We start from the raw sequence: 21420 nt of genomic DNA on the forward strand, positions 1-21420 counted from the left end.
GCTGGCGACCCCCAGGGGAAGGGCCTTCTCTGTGGGTGCCCCCACCCTCTGGAACGAACTACCCCCCGAGATCCGGATGATTCCGGATCTCCTCACTTTCCGCCGCGCCCTCAAGACATGGCTTTTCCAGCAAGTGGGCCTGACCTAGGGTGGATTTTAGTTAGGGACGATTTTTAATACAATTTTAATTACGACACAGCTACCAATATTTGGCTTTTAATTTGGTCTTAGAGGGGTTTTTTATTTTCGGTATTTATGTATTGTATTGTTATTTGTTTTTAATATGCTGTGCACCGCCCTGAGTCCTTCGGGAGAAGGGCGGTATATAAATCAAATTAATAAATTAATAAATAAATAATAAAGGATTGTGCCTAGTAGGAAAGTTGGTGGCTTCCTACTAGCAGTCTTGGAATCGAAATGGATCCACGGCAAATGCAAGATGACTCAGCTCATGCTTAAAAATGCTTGCAAAAGAGTGAAAAAGATAATGTATATAGTACAGAGACTACCTCAGTAGAGATTTTTCAAGCTCTTTCTTTAATTTCTTCCAGTCTGAAAGGTTCAGGTTGATCGGTAATTTCATATACAGATTGTTTTGATATCTCTGTTTTATTGCATTGTAAACTGCCCAGAATTGCCTCAAATTGCAAGATGGGCAGAACATAAAATTAATTAAATAAATAAATAAATAAATGGGTACATTGCAGGCCTGTGACCACAAGACGTTGTAAATGCCTGTAAACCAGTTGCCAAGCCCCAAAATGCAGTTGTGAGACCGTGGAGAGGGGATGGCCATCAAAACGTCAGAACCAGGTTGTAGGTTTTGAGGGGTTTGTCGTAAGTTGACAATCGCTAAATCACTGGTTGAGGACTATCTGTAGTTCCATCCAACAATCTTCGCAGAGGAGATGGAATATGTGTTCTGAACTCCCAAGCCTCCATGCAATTCTGTTGCAGATATGTAAGGAAATTTGCTTTTCCCCATCCCTACTTTGGGCACAGTTAAGCAACCAAAGTCTTCTGAACAACAGTTACTAGAATCCTTATTCATTGGCCTTTTTGTTTGATGCTAATGGGAACCGTAGTCCAAATCATCTACCACTCTGTTGTCTAACCCTTGTTCTCCAGCAAATAAATTTGGTTAAAACATTTCTCATTGTTTTATCATGATTGTTTCCAGGCCAGACCACTCTTTAAATGTTATAAGGATCATCCATCTGCTTCTTTTTTGAAACTAATCATTTATTTATTTGCATCCAACATAGGAATGTGTACTGTTTTTGAAATGTTATTGTGTTAATAAATCATTGCAATTACCCCCTAGGGATTTTTTTTAAAAAAAATTGAAAAGCTAAGCACAGACAGTACATTGCAGTAATTAAAATAAAATTAAAACATGATCAATGTGAGTTGTTCATTTATTTTAACCATATGTTGTAACAACCCCAATGTTTTTCTTTCTTCTAGAATGTATGAATTGCACAAAGCTCACAGATATGACTGAAAGGCTGAATATCGTGGAAGCCAAAGTAAGTACATTTTTCAAGAAACCATTTGGATGGCTGAGAATACTCCCTACCTTTGGCCTTCATCTACCTGACTTCATTGATCTCAGCTGTCGTAAAATATCCTATCCCACTTTTCTGGAGCATCCCCCAGACTCTAATTTAAAACAGCAATCTCCCATCTTCCAGCTTTGAGGACTGGCGGAGGGGGGGGAGGCAGACGGAATTGTTATGCACAAGTAGCAGGTGTGCATGCATGCGCACAGCTCCATTTGTATGAGTGGCGAGCCATGCGCCTGCTGCTCGCACATATGGAGCTTTGCAAATGTGTGAGTGTGCGCACTCACCCACCACTTCCATGGCCTGGTTCCAAATGGCCTGTTGGGGATCCTTCATTTAAAAGACTTCAGCCACTCTCCTTTAATTTATGAATAGAAAAATGTTCATGATCATAGAATTGGACAAGATCTCAGAAGACACACACCAGTTCAGTCTGCTGCTTAGTGTAGGATCTGAGAAAACCTTTTAAACAAATGATTGTCTAATGTCTATTTGAAGATGACCACCAAGGGGGAGGAATAGGCCACTTTATCATTGGAGGTGTGAATTGAATGGCATTGATTCTTCAGCACCTCTTGGCCTACAGATCTCAAGTAGGCAGTAGGGTATAGATAGCATTAAGGATCGATTCTCTGTCCCTTTTTTTTTTTATCTGTCAGGATCCTAATTTGTGGCCATTTTCTTCTGTGGCCATTTTCTTCCAACATACCGATGCACACAGAACATGTGCTCTTTGATTTGGTAAAATATAGCTAGCTAGGTGCTAGCATTATCTATTCCCATAATCTACTTCCTGTTATAGTTATATCCTGCTTCACTAATAATTGCTCAGGTCAGATTTCTTCTCTCAGGAATGTCCACACGTTTGTAGAATGTTTTAATTTCCAACATTCATGAGTCAATCACTTATCGTCAAGAAATTTCCTCATAACATTCTCATCTGAATCTATTACCATGAAGTTTCAGTCCATCAGTACTGGTCTTGTATGATGCCAGCTTTCTTTCTTTCCTCAAAATCATAACACTACATGTTATCAAGGTTACTGTGGGCTGGACGGAAGGAAGCCAAGATTTATTTGTATCACCAGCTAGGGACCTTTTTCACAGAGGGGGATGTAAATGTATATTAGTCCTAGATTTTAGCGGAGGTGGGAAGATCACATCTTTACAGAAACAAAGAGAATTTGAAAAGTCCAGAAGCAACATTTTCTTCACATCTGCCATTAACTAAAATTCACCCAAGTCAAAGAAATGAAAGACAGCCCTTATCTGTTTTTTTTCCGGTTTCAACATTTGTATTAGTTTATCAAAACAGAAAATAACAAAGAAAAATGAAAATAATGGTAATGTTGATAAGAAATTCCTGAAATCTCAATCCCAAGTTTGTGGGCATCGTGTTAAGGTATGCCTGGGAGGTATCTGGGTTCATACAGTCCATTCCCATGAACTTGTCCAAAACTAATTTGCTCTGAGAAATCAAGCTTATTTGTTTGTCTCCCCACCCCATCGTTATAGTATCCAGATACTGTTGGATTGACTTTCCCCACCCAAAAATGTCCTTAAATTGCTAAGACCCCAAGATTTCCCTGTCTACTATATTTCCTTTGCTTCTTTGTGGCGTAGTAAATAGTGTTAATGGTTTGGCTTTCCTTGCTGCACCACATTTCCCATTAAACCTAGCTCAGTGGTGACGAACCTATGGCACGGGTGCCAGAGGCGGCACTCAGAGCCCTCTCTGTGGGCACGAGCGCCGTCACCCCAGTCCTAGGCCTTCAGCTGGGTTTTATAAAACCTTTTCGCTTTAGGCCTCCGCCGCCGTGTGCAAAAAAAAAAAAAGGTTCAATCAGTCAATTTCAACTTGTCGTGGGAAAAAAAAATCTTGTAAAGTTGGAATTGATTGATTGAACTTTTTAGTCCCACCCAGTCTGCCATTACCACCGCAGCCATGCCCACCCAATTGGCCACACCCAGCCAATGGGCCACATCCACCTGGCACTTGACGATGCATAAGTGGGTTTTGGGTTGCAGTTTGGGCACTCAGTCTCTTAAAGGTTCGCCATCACTGACCTAGCTGCTAGAGCCAGTGGCTAACTGCCTGAGGATGGGTTGATTGAGAATTTTCTTTTGTATGAGATTCCTTTGACCAATTCAGTTGAGCTGATCCCACCACATAACTTAGGTACCATCCCAAGTGAGAAGTCACCAAAACAGATAAAGCTGTTGCTGCTTTAGGCCAGGAGATTTGTTCTTTTGAAGTTCAACTTCAGGGAAGTAGAACTTAGGAAGAATATGTTATGTGCATAGATTTTTAAGATTTTCATTTTTTTCATTAAACTAGACATATCCAATTCCTGCAACCATTCTTCATGTGGTTTAGCCTCTAGCCCCCTAATCATCTTTGTTATTCTTTTCTTTTTGGTTATTGTGGATCTTCGTTTCCAAGGCCACCAGCACTTGACCAACCATGAAGCCTTGCGTGTACATGGCTGCATGTAGTGTATACAATATATGCTATTTAAAACTATACTTAGGTATTAGATTTCACAATGCATAATCTGTCCAGGACTATCTATATTTGTCAGGTTCTCTGGAGCCCAGTTTTTTATAGTCCTATCTGCCATAAGCTTTTAGCAAAATCCATGGTGGATTATGAATAGTCTGTTAGAAATTTAAGGTTTGGATCACTCTTTGAAAACTTGCAGTTATCTGATCTGATATCATGCATCCCAGTGAAAGGCATAAGCTGTGGTGTCCTGGATATGAGGACATGAGATTACACAAATGCTAGTTATGATTGATTCCGTGTGTGATTGCTAAACGACCACATGCTTTTTGCATGATCGCTCTTTTTTTGTAATATAATTCTCTCTCTCTGCCAGGCTCCAAATTATAACTTTCCCCCATATCATTAAAAGGCTTGTACTTATTTATTTCAAGCAAAATAGAGTGTTTCGTTCCACACATTTAATTTGAATACATTTTTCTTAATAACTGTTAACAGCTATGTGAGATGAAATGCAGTCTTATCCACATCTACTCAGAAATAAGTCCCAGTGAATTAAATCATGCTTTCTTATAGATAAACGTGCCTACAAATGCAGACTTAATTTAATAAGGGGTCTGGGGGCTAAATCACATGATAAATGGTTGAGAGAGCTAGATATGTCTACCCTATAGAAGAGAAGGATTAGGAGGGACATGATATCTATCTTCCAGTACTTGAGAGCTGTCACAGAGAAGTGGGGATTGATTTATTCTCTAACCTAAGCCACTAGAGGGCAGGAAAAGAAGTAATGGGTGAAAACTTATTAAAAGAAACATAGAAGTGAGGAGAAATTTTCTAACAGTGAGAACAATTAATCAATGGAATAGCTTGTCTCCAGGAGTAGTGGGTGCTCCATCACTGGAGGTTTTCGAAAATTGACTGGACAAACCATTTGACTGGGATGGTAACATAATAATAATAATAATAATAATAATAATAATAATAATAATAATAATAATAATAATAATAATAATAATAATAATAATAATAATAATAATAATAATAATAATAATAATAATAATAATGATGATGATAAAGTTGGAAGGGACCTTGGAGGTCATCTAGTCCAACCCCCTGCTCAGGCAGGAAACCCTATAACATTTCGGATAAATGGCTGTCAGTTTCTTCTTAAAAACTTCCAGTGTTGGCACATTCACCGCTTCTGGAGGCAGGTTGTTCCACTGGTGAATCTCTTGTCTTGAGCAGGGAGTTGGACTAGAAGACCTCTGTGGTCCCTTCCATCCCTATGATTCTATGCTCTGTGTTCTAGAAACTACCAAACAAGGTTAGTAAGTTATGTAGAAAACATTTGCAGCTGCCTAAGCTGTAGTAAATTCTAGGAGTATATGGTCATTCTCAAAGTTCTTACCACTTCCATTTCCTTTACCACTTACTCCTTGTTAGTAAGTATTAAATCCAGTATAGCTGATTCTCTAGATCCTTCCTCCACTGCAGTTGTCTACAAGATATGTCAAGAAATTATTGGATCTCCCACTTGCTGCAGAGTATGATTCCCAGTGATGTCAGGGAAATTGAAATCCTCCATTTTCACTATAGTGTTTCCTGGATATCTTGATCATCCGGTCTGCAAAAATTTCACCTGTATCTTTTGCTTGGTTGAATTGCTTGTAGTACATGCCCACAATGTCATTTTTGTTTTGTTTTTTTTCAGTCTTGATATTTACCCAAGCACTTTCAACAGGGTTTTCCTCCCTGATGTGTTGTTGTTATTAAATTTATTTGCTGCCAAACACCCAGTGACTTATGAATTTCTGTATAGATGTGTCTTTATATACAATGAGATTCTCCTTTTGTCGGATCTGTTTCTTCTAAACAAACTACATCTTTCTTGCACAGTATTCCAATTATGATATCCATCCCAGCTAGCGTCTGTAATACTTTCAATGTCATATTTGCTCTCCTGTACTAGGACTTTAGGTTTGCCTGTTTGCTCCCCATATGGGCATCTGAGCCCTTTAGTAATGCTCTTTTAAAAATTTATCTGCTGTATCTCCCAGTGCAGAGTCCCCCAACATTTACTGCTTTGTGGACTGGCCGGGGGGGGGAGTTTGCGCACGTGGCTTGGAAGCGTGCGTGTGTGCACCGCTCTATTTGTATGAATGGCATGCAAATGCTCCTGCCTCTCACTTAAATGGGGCGCATGTGCATATGCTCTCTGCTGCTCACCTGTGCTTGCACAACTGAAGATATGCATGCATGTGCACCTGCTTGCCGGCCATTTCCACAGCCCAGTTGCAACCCCTCATGGCCCACAGGTTGAGGACCCCTGTCTTGGTGTATGTAAGATACAGTATACTAACTTTAGACTTGTGTTTTAAGTTTGGTTCTAGGAAATAGAATCCCTTGCCCTCCAGATGACTTCAACAATATGTTTTCCAAAGATATTCTTCTTAGTTTTTGCAAGGTGCAGCCCATCTGCCCCAGAAGCTTTTCCAATAGGTACTAAAGACTGTAACCCAGGATCCAAAGTTTTCTCAAGGACACCATCCCTTGAGCCAATGGTTCAAAATCCTATTTCAGAGAAATTCCTATTCTCTGCTGGGACAACATTAATCCAGCTGCTCCAGTACTCAGGGACTGATTAGGAGCTGTTCATGGTCCTGATCTTCATTCAAACACCATGTCCTACTCAAAAAGACTTGGTATGATTGCCTCCATGTCACTTTCATATATACAATTTGTTTTGACCATTATGTTTTCCATCCAGATCCTTTTGCTTGAGGCTGCAGAACGAGCTTCACCTTCAGACAATGATCTTCCGATGACAAGAACTACAGCCACTTGGTATGATGATGTGGTGCCTGATGCTATTCCCCTAGCTAATCCAGGAACAGCCCCGAGGAAACCAATGGGACCTGTTGGTGAGCAGATTGCCTCGTGTTCTCTTCCTGGGCATCTGATTTTCATAAAAATGGGAAATGCCATGTATTTCCTAATAGGCCAATTCTGTCTTTTTTCCGCATTGAACTTGTGGTTCATTATTTCAATCAAATAACATTATGTCTGGGCTCAGGCCAAGAAATTTAATCATTAGTTATAGCATTGTCATTTGCTATACAAGTGTCTTACTTATTTAAGTAAGTAAGTAACCAGCCTTTCTGAAAAAAGTATGTTTAGACATTGTCCAAGAAAAGGGGAAATCCTGTTGGATCTTCATAAAGAGAGAAGTCTTCCCCTATGCGAGGGGTGTCAAACTCGCAATGTCACGTGACGTGTCGCAACGTATTGCGACTTTTTTTCCATTGCCAGCAATGGGGTGGGCACGGTTTCAGCATGATGCATCAGGCCTGCAGGCCAGCAGTTTGACACCCCTGCCCTATGCAGTCAAGCTCTGCAAATAAGCTGTTCCCAATATTCACTAATCCACAATGTCTAGAGACATGGGTTTCCACAACTACGGCCACTTTTATCAAAATAATGAAAGCAGCATCACACTGCTCCTTTTGGACTTCTGCATAATATCATGAGCATGATATCATTATGATGTCATCATAAAAGACGTGAGTCTTGTGTCATGGGACTGTGATGCTGCTTTTATCCAAATGACCAATGCTACTTGACCTCTTTTACCAGTTTCCCTTGGTTGAAATAGTAATGCATAGGTTGCAAGTACATGGCCATCACTTCCCTGCTACTCTCTCTCTCTCTCTCTCTCTCTCTCTCTCTCTCTCTCTCTCTCTCTCTCTCTCTCTCTCTCTCTCTCTCTCTCACACACACACACACACACACACACACACACACACAGAGAGAGAGAGAGAGAGAGAGAGAGAGAGAGAGAGAGAGAGAGAGACAGACAGACAGACAGACAGACAGACAGACAGACAGACAGACACAGAGAGAGAGAGAGACACACACACACACACAAATGGATATGCTTAGGAAATGAGTGATCAAAGACTGAGGAAGTATTTCTTTCAAGCTTTCCTTCCACCAGTAATAATGATGTTAGGATGTTAGTGGTAATTTTTCATGATATATATAATAGCACTTGCTCTCTCTTCCCATCCTCTGGTAGAAGAAGATTGTCTGAGTGACAGGGAAGGGCTGGAAAAGGGAAGAGAAGGGGTAAAATTAATTGAGTGAAAAATGGTCTTGGGGAGAAATCTTCCAGGGAAGGCAGTGCAAAAAGAAAAGAGTAGAAGAACAGGAGTTCTCTGGGAAAAAGGATTCAAGGATGATTAAGGTGGCTACATGTGGAAAGAGGGCAAGAAAAATGGGATTTCAGGATGGAGGTAACTGTGAGGGGGGGAGAGAGGTTACAGGGGGGAAATGAACGAGGAAGGAAAGTTTAATTTCCTCACTGCAAATTATATTACTTGTTCAAAGTATTGTAATTATTTGATCTGCAAATTGTATTTTTAAATGCAACCTTTTTTTAATTTAGCAAAGCATTAATTAATCGCATACAGGCATTCCTTTAGTTTTGTCATGCCTGAGATCACCAACTATTATTGTATATAACAAATATCCATTATATCCATGGAGAAACAGACTGTGTGGGATTTATTGGCCTCACTTATTCTTCACAGAATGAATTTAGTTTGGTACAGGCATCAGCTAATTCATCTCATGTCTTAACTTCTTAACAATAATCAGATCATCTATGCTTTTTCAACGCATTTGAAAGACACTGGGTTGAGAAATAGCTACATACAGTTGCTCAATGTTCTTAGCTAGTAATGGAATTTACTCATTTACTCATTTACTCCATCCACTAAACCAAACTCTTAAATAAAAATCACCTTAGTTATTTGCAATGGTTTCCTTAGTTGCTGTGCAAATGGAGCCACTAAGATTTTGAGTAACTTGGTTAAGCATGTTTTGTATACATAGCTACTAGCAAGGTCTGATTTACTTTTTGTTCTGGGAATCACAGAATTTGAAGTATAGTACCCCAACAGAGTCATTCAGGTTCAGTTTAAGCACTTCCAGTGAAGGAAGAGAAATTCCAAATGGTTGGTCTATTTTTGAATATCCCATATCTTTAGGAATGTTTTCCCAATATCCAATCAACATGTACTTTTTTGTAATTTAAAATGGGGACTGCAGCCAAGAAATTAAAAGACGCTTGCTCCTGGGGAGGAAAGCTATGGCAAACCTAGACAGCATACTAAAAAGCAGAGACATCACCCTGCCAGCAAAAGTACGTATAGTCAAGGCCATGATTTTCCCAGTTGCAATGTATGGCTGTGAAAGTTGGACCATAAGAAAGGCTGAGTGCAAAAGAATTGAGGCCTTTGAACTATGGTGCTGGAGAAGACTCCTGCAAGTCCCCTGGACTGCAAGGTGATCCAACCGGTCAGTCCTAGAGGAGATCAACCCTGACTGATCTTTAGAAGGCCAGATCCTGAAGTTGAAACTCAAGTATTGGCCACCTAATGAGAAGGAAGGACTAGAGAAGAGCCTAATGCTGGGAAAGATTGAGGGCAATAGAAGAAGGGGACGACAGAGAATGAGGTGGCTGGATGGAGTCACTGAAGCAGTAGGCGTGAGCTTAAATGGGCTCCAGAAGATGGTAGAGGACAGGAAGGCCTGGAGGAACGTTTTCCATGGGGTTGCGATGGGTCGGACACGACTTCGCAACTAACAACAACATGTCTTGTCTTCCAGAAGGACTCTTAAAAAGTCTGTCTCATCTTCTACCTGTCAACCTCCAAATACTTGAACACAGCCATCATGTCTTCTTCCAGTCTTTTCTTCTCCATGCCAAACATAGACAATTTTTTCAAGCTTTTCCTCTTTTCTCATATTATCTCTCAGACTCAAATATGTGTTGGACCCATTGTAATTATTTGAGAGTGGTGGGAGAAAAAGGCTTATCTTAGACTTGATCTGGGTCTTATTAAAAATAGTTGCAGGCTGATCTCATGCTGAATATGTAAAACGTTTATTTTGTGACAGAAATTTCAAGGAGACCCCTGCTGCAGCTGAATTTTTGGCAGTGCTTATCAATTAAGAACACAGCTTGTGAATCAATTAGGAAGGTGTGAATTATTATTCTTGATATGTTATGAGCAGTTTCCTATTAATGAATATCTTATAGTTAGACTGCTTAATTAGGTATTTAAATTTTCCTTTCTCATTCAACTTTTTTGACTGTAATAAAGATACATATAGACACATAACTATATTTGTAAACATTGCAGTAGCGCTTGGACTTCTATACTGCTTCACAGTGCTTTACAGTCCTATCTAAGCAGTTTTACATAGTCAGCATATACTACTACCACTACTACCACTACTACTACTACTACTACTAATACTAATTGGAAGGGACCTTGGAAGACTTCTAGTCCAACCGTCTGCTCACACAGGAACCCTACACCACCTACACCGTGAGGATTGAACGCCTGGCAGTCAGCAGAATTAGTCTGCAGTATTGCATTCTAACCACTGCGACAACATGAAAAATATATGTTAACTGACTCCTGCTGTTTGACACTGTTGCTTTCCCTTTGAACCAAAGTGTTTATGCTTGTATTTTTAGGGCTACCAGGGCCAACTGGGAGACCAGGACTGCAAGGCCCAAAGGGGGAAAAGGGAGAGATTGGTGAAAGAGGACCAGCTGGATCACCAGGTGAGTGGAAGAGAGAAACAGCTACACTTATTATTATTATTATTATTATTATTATTATTATTATTATTATTATTTTAATTTGTATACCGCCCTTCTCCCATAGGACTCAGGGCGGTTCACAGCATATTAAAAACAAATAATATACACAAAATACAAAAAATACAAAATACAAAAATACAAAAATACAAAAAATAAACCCCGATAAAAGCCGAATTAAAACCAAATANGGAGTCACTGAAGCAGTAGGCGTGAGCTTAAATGGGCTCCAGAAGATGGTAGAGGACAGGAAGGCCTGGAGGAACGTTTTCCATGGGGTTGCGATGGGTCGGACACGACTTCGCAACTAACAACAACATGTCTTGTCTTCCAGAAGGACTCTTAAAAAGTCTGTCTCATCTTCTACCTGTCAACCTCCAAATACTTGAAGACAGCCATCATGTCTTCTTCCAGTCTTTTCTTCTCCATGCCAAACATAGACAATTTTTCCAAGCTTTTCCTCTTTTCTCATATTATCTCTCAGACTCAAATATGTGTTGGACCCATTGTAATTATTTGAGAGTGGTGGGAGAAAAAGGCTTATCTTAGACTTGATCTGGGTCTTATTAAAAATAGTTGCAGGCCGATCTCATGCTGAATATGTAAAACGTTTATTTTGTGACAGAAATTTCAAGGAGACCCCTGCTGCAGCTGAATTTTTGGCAGTGCTTATCAATTAAGAACACAGCTTGTGAATCAATTAGGAAGGTGTGAATTATTATTCTTGATATGTTATGAGCAGTTTCCTATTAATGAATATCTTATAGTTAGACTGCTTAATTAGGTATTTAAATTTTCCTTTCTCATTCAACTTTTTTGACTGTAATAAAGATACATATAGACACATAACTATATTTGTAAACATTGCAGTAGCGCTTGGACTTCTATACTGCTTCACAGTGCTTTACAGTCCTATCTAAGCAGTTTTACATAGTCAGCATATACTACTACCACTACTACCACTACTACCACTACTACTACTACTACTAATACTAATTGGAAGGGACCTTGGAAGACTTCTAGTCTAACCGTCTGCTCACACAGGAACCCTACACCACCTACACCGTGAGGATTGAACGCCTGGCAGTCAGCAGAATTAGTCTGCAGTATTGCATTCTAACCACTGCGACAACATGAAAAATATATGTTAACTGACTCCTGCTGTTTGACACTGTTGCTTTCCCTTTGAACCAAAGTGTTTATGCTTGTATTTTTAGGGCTACCAGGGCCAACTGGGAGACCAGGACTGCAAGGCCGAAAGGGGGAAAAGGGAGAGATTGGTGAAAGAGGACCAGCTGGATCACCAGGTGAGTGGAAGAGAGAAACAGCTACACTTATGGGAGGACAATATGGAGCCTGAGTTGGCAGATTTCATGACGATACTTGAAGTTGGGCTACATGTTACGTGGCAATTCTGCAGCTTCCAGATGAACCACATTCCCATAGTCCTCATCAGCACAGTGACAGTGATGTAGATTACAGGAAGGAACTGCTGGGACCTGGAGCCCAGCACACTCAAACACAAATCTTCAGTCTGGATGGCTGAATTGAGTTTTCTTCTCGGCTATCCTTTCTAATCCCAATGTTATTAAAGCAGTTTGTTTCCAAAGCTTAAAAACAGGTCTCTGTAATTTATTCCATTTAAGAACTGTTACATGATTTGTCATAGGTCCTCATTTTATTAATGAACATCACATGCATCATCAAAGGCAACAATTTCTCATCAGTAGTAGTATGTTTTATTTTTTTAGAACAATTTTTTGCTTAAAATCCACATGGCACTCAATACATATGATAGAAGTGGGGGGAAAAAGCCATTGATCATTTTTAACATTACTTTGAATCATATTTCTAATCTATTGGGATGTAAGCAATTCTATTACATGTGAAAGTTTCCCTTGGTTTTTAGACTATGATGACTGGCCTGGGAAGGTGGAAGTTGTATCTGGAGAACAGTAGGTTGTAGAAAAATGGTGCCATGTAAATAAACATGCTAATTCATCAGTGGACTTGTTCCCAGATATGTAACAGCATAGGTATGCCTAGAAATTGGACAGAAAACATTTCCCCAAATTTGAGAGATATCATATGGCATCTTCTTACTTGGTATATTCCAGTTGTTTAGACTTCACAGTCTAAACAACTAGAATATAGGGAGAAATTCATGAGTAAACCTTATATGCAATTTTGCAATTCCAGTGACCAGGGCTTCTAGGTCTTAGCTCATCCAAGCTCACTCTGAACAGTTCAGAACCAGTCGTTACATTTTTTTTCAAGGATGGAGTGCTTTCTACTTTAGTAGGCGGTGAAGGGTGAAGTGGCAGTGGGACAGGGTTTTTGACCATATCAGCTCAGAAGCTGCAGGGAATAAGCATGAAACAGGATGTTCCTCCATCATCTAGAGCAGCGGTTCTCAACCTATGGGTCGCGACCCCATTTGGGGTTGATCGACCATTTCACGGGGGTCGCCAAGCAAGGCTGTCCGCCATTTTTTTCCCCCTTTTCCGGCGGGTGCCTTACCTCCCTTGAGCTGGGCCAGCTGGTGGTCGGCCTGCTCCGTCTCTGCCGCTTGCCAGCTATGCCTCGGCCGACGCAGGGGGCGGAACCACGCATGTGCGGCGCTCCCGGGCAGGGAAAGTCCTCGACTTACGACTGGTTGGGTAGTCCTCGATTTACGACCGGTTTAGTCCTTGACTTACGACCGGTTTAGTCCTCAACTTACGACCGGTTGGGGGGGTTGCGGCATTAAAAAGGTTGAGAACCACTGATCTAGAGCAATGATGGCGAACCTTTTAGAGACCGAGTGCCCAAACTGCAACCCAAAACCCACTTATGTATCGTTGGGTGCCAGGTAGGCGTGGCCCATTGGATGGGCGTTGCCCATTGAGTGGGCGTGGCTTCAGTGGTAACGGCAGACTGGGTGGGACTAAAAAGTTCAATCAATCAATTACAACTTTGCGAGATCTTTTTTTTTCCTCATGAGAAGTTGAAATTGATTGATTGATTGAACCTTTTTTTTTTGCACACAGCGGCGGAGGCCTAAAGTGAAAAGGTTTTATAAAACCCAGCTGAAGGCCTAGAACTGGAGTGACAGTGCGCGTGCCCACAGAGAGGGTAATGAGCTGTGAGAATAACCTTGAGGAATAAGAGGAAGAGTTGCAACCAAGCCAACTGTCAGATAAGAGAGATTTGAATCCAAAGCAGAAATGTAATTTGAGAAAAGCTCTTAGGCTTGACCCTCCCTAATTCTCTTGTAGATAAAGATAGGAAGGGGGAGGTGCTTTCAGACTTGCAAGACTGATGTCAGCTCTTCAAGGTAGACCAGACTTGGTAACCAAAGTTATAAATACTAAAACTACTTTTATTATAGGGTTGTAGTAATAGTAATCTTGCAGATCTGAATGTGCCTTCCCTCTCTCTGCTAATATTTTTGTCAGCTTTGAAGTCCATTCCTCCAGCATAAGGGAGGATTTTGCCTCCTGGCATGATAAGAGGGCACATGGCAACCAGATGTAAATGCAAACAAGTTGCCAAGCACCCAACATGTGGTCATGTGACTGGGGGGATTGCAATACAGCTTTTTACAATGGCTAGAAGTGCTCTATGGGCTCTTTTGAGACTGCAAATGGTCATTAAAGACAAAGGTTGTAAATCAAGAACTACCTGTGTAGTTCTTTGCAACCTTCTATGCTGGACTGAGGATGCTTCCCCATCCAGGCCAGCCATTCAGTCTTTTTGGAGAGGACTAAGAAAAGTTCCTCTTCAAATTGAAGCTTACTTGAGCAGCCCATTCTCCTCAAGTTGGTATACATTCCTCTACCATTTAGACTTTTTTTCTTTTTACAAACTGGCTTATTCCTTGATTCTTAGTTGCTTTGTAGCTCAACTGGACGCACTAATATTCTTTTGCTCTGGTCTCCTCCTCACAGCCAGGACTTTCTCCACCAATGTCTAGAATTGGCATGCAAAATATTTATGCTTGATAATCCAATGTTGGGAGGAAGTGGTTTGATAGACTGGGGGGGGGGCGAAATGACTCATGCTTGGCCATGCCTTCGCTGTGATAGAAAGTTGTCCTTTCTTTATCAATGTTTCACATATTTCAAGCAAGATTTTTTGCATTAAGGAACAGGCTCCGTGACAGATGCCTTAAGGCTCAGCTTAATCCTCAGCAAAACCAATGCGCTTCCAGTGCTCTGAGGAATCCTGACTCTTTCTTTGCTCTGAATTCTAGGACAACTTGGACCTCCAGGACCTAGAGGATATCCTGGTGAGACAGGGATTCCTGGGCCACCAGGGCCACCGGGACCTCCAGCATCTCCAAATTTCCCGTTAACATTTCAACAAGGAGTTCTTTACTCACTGCAGCCCAATGGTGAAAAAGAAAGTAGGTCTACACATGGTTTGAAAAAGAAATGCACACCCAGTAAACTGTATATGCACATAAAGAGCTGTTGAGGTATACTGGTGAAAGTCCTGAACTAGGAGGGGGGAAGACCCAGGTTTAAGCCCCTCCTCAGCCATGGAATCTCCTTGGTACCAGTTCCTCACTGTCAACTCAACTTCCCTCACAGGGTTGCTGAAACAGGAGGAGGAAGTGTCTTGAGCTCCTGAATAAAAAACAGGAGCTATGTAAACAATTACAAAGAAACAAATACATATAACTTACTATTGCAAAAAACAAATTGTTGAACAAGGGATGGCCACATAGGTAGTTGTTGATGGGCATATGTTGAAGTTCTTGTTATTATTGACCATTCTGACATTTCCCTGCCATCTTGTTTTATGCTATCCCTCTTACTTCCAACAATCCTGTCTTCTCTGAGTTTCTGCAAGCACAACAAGAGTGAAGAGATGGAAGAGTATCCTTCTTTTGATTTTTTTTCTCTTCCTCTATGTGTGACCTGAACCTAGAGAAAGGGCAAGCACGTGAGCTCTGTACAGAGAGTAAGGAAGAGGACCTTGATGGAGATACGCAAGATGTGTAGCCAGGCTCAAGGTCATCCTCTTTACTCTCTACATCACTGTTTTTCAACCTTGGCAACTTTAAGATGTGTGGACAGTTGGGGAATTCTGGGAGTTGAAGTCCACACATCTTAAAGCTGCCAATGTTGAAAAATATTGCTCTGCATCATGGTACCTTGAACAACTCTCTTCCAAGCCTTCTCTTTCCAAAAAGAAATATTATCCCAGTGGTTTCTGAAGAGAAAAAAGTGTTGGATAGAGGAGCTAAAATGATCAAGTGATTGGATAAAGGTGATCCCCATTGGAAAAAACAATAAATGTTCTGGACTGTTTAGAAGGGCAAGGAAAGAAAACCATGGGGGAGGGGACAGTGGCCATCCTAAAAATGTTGGGCTAGAATGCCTATCATGCTGCCCATTGATTGAGAGAAATGTGGCTATGCCTGGATGTTAAAATAGAGATTTTTTAGGAGCTTCAACCTATTTATTCTTAACTATAAATTTGCATTTTATTTTTATCGTTGTTTGCTGCTCAGAGTTCTTTTGGCAGATGGGAGGCTATATACATTTGATTAATACATTAATTAATAAACAATCTGAGTTTCAAGGCTGTCTTGAGGGCAACATGTTCCCAACCCCTGTGACTGAAGGATGGTTAAAAAAAGTATGACAAAGAGAGAAAAAGAGAGAGAGTGACCGAGATGGAGACTATGTAACATACTGATTTCAATATTGGTCATTCAGGACAAATACAAAAAAATATGATTGTAGTTATAAGATATGCCTTAAAAGTTACTGGAGAGACCGCATGGGTGGGAGGAGGACATGCCATGATTCCCCTTTTTCCTCTCATTTGCCCTTTCCATCAACTGGAAGACCACTTTTATCCTCTAGATAGCACCGAGCTGGCCTCTGAAGCACACTTTGTGAGGCTTCCAGAATGGCTGTCTGGGAAGGTACACATGATAGCCACCTCCCAAGGCATCGCCAGGAGGATCATCTCAGAGCAACATGGCTTGGGCATGTCTGGGGTGGCAAGTTATTCTAGAAAGCCACGGACATTACCTTGAGTGCAGTAAAGCCTTTGCTGCAGATTAGGGAGATAGAACTTGCCCCATACTCACTGTCTGTCCCTGTCTACCTCTTGAGAGGAGAGAGTAAGGAAGATGACCTTGCTTGAGATATGCAAGTTCTGCTGCCTAGGCAAAAGGGGCATAATTCATTGAACCATAAGAAGGAGGAGAAGGTCCAGCACAATCAGACCTGCATGATTTGTTTACTGTAGCCAATCTCAATAAAGGTAGCTTTAACCTTCCTGTGATTTCTTGGCCTTATCTGTCTAATGAGGCTGACGTTGCTCTGGTTTGCCTAATATTTTGGGCCAGTCCTGAATATATCCATGAAACTTTGCATAAGCAATTCTGAAAAGGGATTAGGCAAATTGTTTCCTATATTCTCGTTTATTTATTCACATTTATTTAACCTATTTTATTTATTCAATTTATTGTGTCCTTTTTATTTTTATTTGAATATTGAAGGCAGCTAACATCAGAATACAGAAGTATTGAAAGACTAAGACCAATGTTGACATTGTTGATTCGTGAAGACTGTTGCATTACCCAAATGGAAGTTCCAGATTTGATAGAATCCTAGGAAGGTGATACTTGAGCCATCAAATCCAACCCTCTCCTTAGTGCTGGAATCCGAATTGAAACTTCCAGAGAGATGTTCAATGTCTCCCTGAACCCCCCCCCCCACACACAAATCTTCAAATATAACCTATCATCTCTCTGGGTAATTGGTTCTGATTTCAAATTGCCCTTAGCGTTAGGAAGTTTCATATTTAACTGGAATCTATCTTCCTATAAATTAAATTCATTATTCTGTGAACTGTATTTTGGAATAGTTTAGAGAAGAGATCTTCATCTCCTATGTTAGATCCTTTCAAGTATTCGAACATATTTAATTTATAGCTTTTGGTCCTGCTACTTGTGGATTTCTCACCAGATCTGCTTGGCCACTTCAGCTTCATGGCCTTTGGTCTGCAAAGTTAGTCGTTAGCTGTCATCTTCATCAATTGCCAGATTAACTCTTCCCAGAGGGGTGAAACAAACTTTTGGGAAGCAGAATGCTTACAGAACCTGTTGCAAAACTTTAAGCTGCAGCTCCAAATTACTAACAGCAGAGGGAAGCAGAACCTAGATAATGGTGAAAAAGCTACTGTTAGCAGCAAACCGCTGGTGACTATGATGATGTGCTTTGATGATTATTTTGAAGTTAGTGTTGATTCTTAGCAACCACATAGATAGATTTTTTTTTTTTGCATGATGTTCCTAACCTAGTCTTCTAGATCTTCCAATGGGGCATTGTGCTGTTGATTGTCCTGTTGTCTTCTTCCTTCTACCTTTCCCCCCCATTGTGGACTTCTCAAGGGAATAGATATTTGTATAAGGTATCTGAAGTCGGATAATTTGAGCCTGTCATTTGTGCCTCAAATGAGAATTCCAGATTCATTTTTTTGTTTTCTTGGCTGTCCATGGTATTCTCAGGAATCTCCCCCAACCGTCCAAAGACATCAATAGTTTTTCTATCTTCCTAACCCTGGATCAACCCTGTTTTTTTCAGAGATTTTTTTTGCACGAAGCTGTTTTTTGCTTTCTCCTTTCATCAGGCGTGCTCCAGGTGTTTTGAGACCTAGCTCCCATCATTCTGAGCTATTGCTATGAAAAGTTTCTGCTGTCAGGGAATTCTAAGGCATCCAGTATGAGAAGACCAGTGTAGCAAAAAGCACTTTTAAGCTATTCTGGGTTACGAAAGTGGGCAGCTTTTTGATGACAGCTATAGCTGGAAGGTACCAACCTCAAGTCAGTTCAAATGACATCACTTCACAGGATTTTATAGTTCTTTGGCTTAAATCACTGCTTCTTTGTGTTGTTGGGAGAAAAAAAGGAAATATTATTTTTGGTAACTCAAATAGTTTAACTTGCTCTTTGGTTGGTTTCTTTTTTTTTAAATTTTATTTTATTCAAATACAAATAATACAAACATAACACATATAAATCAAAGTTAAAACAGTATAAAAATACAAATACTACAGTGCACCCACACCCCTGGAGACCATTTTTATTACCTATATTTCTTTTCATATAACAACTAACAATATACAATATATTTCAATTGTGCCTTTATACCCTCCAAAACAGCATGTATTCTTGAGCAGGTTTATTCCCTTTGCCTTCCACCAAGACTGTTTTTATAAAATCATCCCATATTTCATTATAATTATTTACTTTAATCATCCCTTTTTAAAATTTAATTTCTGTTGTTAATTTATCATTTATTGCCATATTCCATATTTCATTATACCACTCATTTCTTTGAATATCCCAATTCCATCTCCAATATTTAACCATTAGATTAGTATCTAGCTGCCATTATCAAATTTACAATCAATTCCTTTTTTTGCTTCATTTATATCTTTGTTTTTCCACCAGTAACAATAATGCGATCCTCGGTGACATATCTAAATTTACCTTCAAAAGTTCTCTAATTTCCCTAAACACCATGTCCCATATCTTTTGTGCGCTATCACAATCCCACCACATATGTGTATATGTTCCAATCTCTTTCTCGCACCTTGGTTGGTTTCAATACTTGGCAATATTCTTCTTTTTATTTGCACATGTTGACCTGTTCTATTCTACCTCATAATCATCAATAAATAAAACTTTGATATTGGTTTGTTCCCATTAGTATTGATATATTCCTCTTTTACTACTTAGGAGCAGGAAGAAAAAGTTGGTTTTGTAGCATCTGCAGTGCCACTAGATGGTGGTCAAGGATCATGATGCTGATGATCTCTTGGCGATGACAATAATAATGCTGCAGTATCCACTTTCACCTGATATAGTCAAATCTTGAAAAGTCTCTGTTCAGACATGAGATCTTGTAAGAGTTTGGCATTTTTAATTTTTAAAATTAGAAGAAGCACGATACGGTGTGCTTTTTGAAGATCCTGTTGACTCCTGGTTTAAGGATTTCTTCGTAGTGTCCAGTCAGTGTTCCCAAAGGCTGGGAGAATTGTAGGAGTTGTAGTTCTAATACATCTGAAGGGACACTAAGTTGGGAAAGTTGAATTTGGGAATTGTTGGACTGCATATAGCCAGTAAACATCTCATGGCCCAGACCTTTGTTTTACTTTGCACTTCAGGTCCTATAAATTCTTCTCCTGGACCCGTGAGCTGTGTCCCTGTTTCTCTTCCCATACCCGTTTCATTATTTTATAGTCTGCAGTTTTACTTTAGCTTATCTCTCTCCAATGTTCTTTTTCCAACACTATTGAAGATTTCATTCTGGAAAGGGGAGAGGAAGAAAGAACAATATTTTCTCTGAATGTTCATGGTTGCTTTTAAAAAGGAGAAATAAATAAGGGAAAACACCAAGGTAATACTCTGTCCAACTCATTATCCTGTTTCCAGCATGTTCATTCATCCTTAGCTTCCTTACCAATATATTATAAATAAACCAGAAGGGCCAGGACAAGAAGGAGATATTCAGAAGAACAAGGGAGCATAGCAAATTCTTTCAGAATTTATTGGTTTCAACATACACATTACAGATAGTCCTCAACTTACAGCCATAATTGAGCCCAGAATTATGGTTGTAAATTATGGCAGTCTTAAGTAGATCATAGATGCACCCAATTTTACAACTTTTTTTTTTTTGTGGCAGTCATTAAGTAAACTTGGTGGTTGTTAAGCCAACCCATTTTCTCCAAATGGTTGGGGTTTTTTTGCCGGAAATAGGAAGTAAATGCCGGAAATCAGCAAAACCTACTAAAAATTACAGTCATGTGACCGCGAGACTGGAAATAGCTGTAAATGCAAGTTGGTTGCCAACCGGCCAAAATGCAACCATGTGATTGCATGTGTGTGTACAGCTATCAGGACTTTGAAAATGGGTTATAAATAATTCCGGGGAGGAGTCTGTCATAACTTCAAACAGTTGCTAAGATTAGCCCATACTGCCTGTATTAAAATAAAAATTGGAACACCCTCCAATAGTAAGGTTCTTTTTGTTCATTTTTGTTTTAAAATAGGCCCCTTTTACACTTTCATAAAATGCCGCAGGAACAAGGGAAACCAGCAGTCTTAACATGATAGTACAAAATTGTAAGGCAGTTCAACATTATAGCAAAACATGGGAGTTGTGGAGTATATTACTTAGATACTGCATTAAAAAAAATACTTTGGTACCATCATGTAGGATTGCAGGAAAATCATTGTTTTGAAATATTTTATTAATGGATACCAGCAGATCCATAACAAAGGGTGGAGAAAAGCTGCAGATGGGTCAAAGGAACTATTGCCTACCTGACTAATTTGGGAAATGAACATTGGGTGTTCTTTTTAAGCCAGAATTCAGAAAGAGCAGAATGAAGATGGGGTGAATTTGCAGGACAATGAACGAATGGAAAAATAGAAAAGATGCATGCTAGTAATTATTCCAGTATTGTTCAGACTTGTTTTTTTGTTTCACCGGAGGGTAGGGCTAGAAGCAATTAAAGGCAAATTACAGGGAACAGATTTTGGCTCAATGTTAGGAGAAATTCTTACTCTAATGGTAAGAGATGATCAACAATGCAAATAACTGTCTGAAGAAGCACAGGGCTTCCTCTCCTTGGAGGGTAGACAGCAATCAATCAGGATGCTA

The 21420-nt window shown here is 40.0% G+C and overlaps 1 protein-coding gene across 1 annotated transcript in view; it reads left to right on the plus strand.

Moving 5' to 3' along the window:
• COL26A1 (collagen type XXVI alpha 1 chain) overlaps nucleotides 1-21420 on the plus strand; it is a 137729-nt gene that overhangs the window by 95755 nt on the left and 20554 nt on the right. The window contains exons 5-8 of the mRNA XM_015817867.1: nucleotides 1468-1529; nucleotides 6839-6992; nucleotides 10619-10708; nucleotides 14979-15131. Coding sequence (XP_015673353.1) covers nucleotides 1468-1529; nucleotides 6839-6992; nucleotides 10619-10708; nucleotides 14979-15131 — 459 coding nt within the window. The remainder of the gene's footprint in view (nucleotides 1-1467; nucleotides 1530-6838; nucleotides 6993-10618; nucleotides 10709-14978; nucleotides 15132-21420) is intronic.

The sequence above is a fragment of the Protobothrops mucrosquamatus genome, unplaced genomic scaffold (assembly GCF_001527695.2).
Source record: "Protobothrops mucrosquamatus isolate PMUCROS unplaced genomic scaffold, P.Mucros_1.0 scaffold643, whole genome shotgun sequence".
Lineage (NCBI taxonomy): Eukaryota > Metazoa > Chordata > Lepidosauria > Squamata > Viperidae > Protobothrops > Protobothrops mucrosquamatus.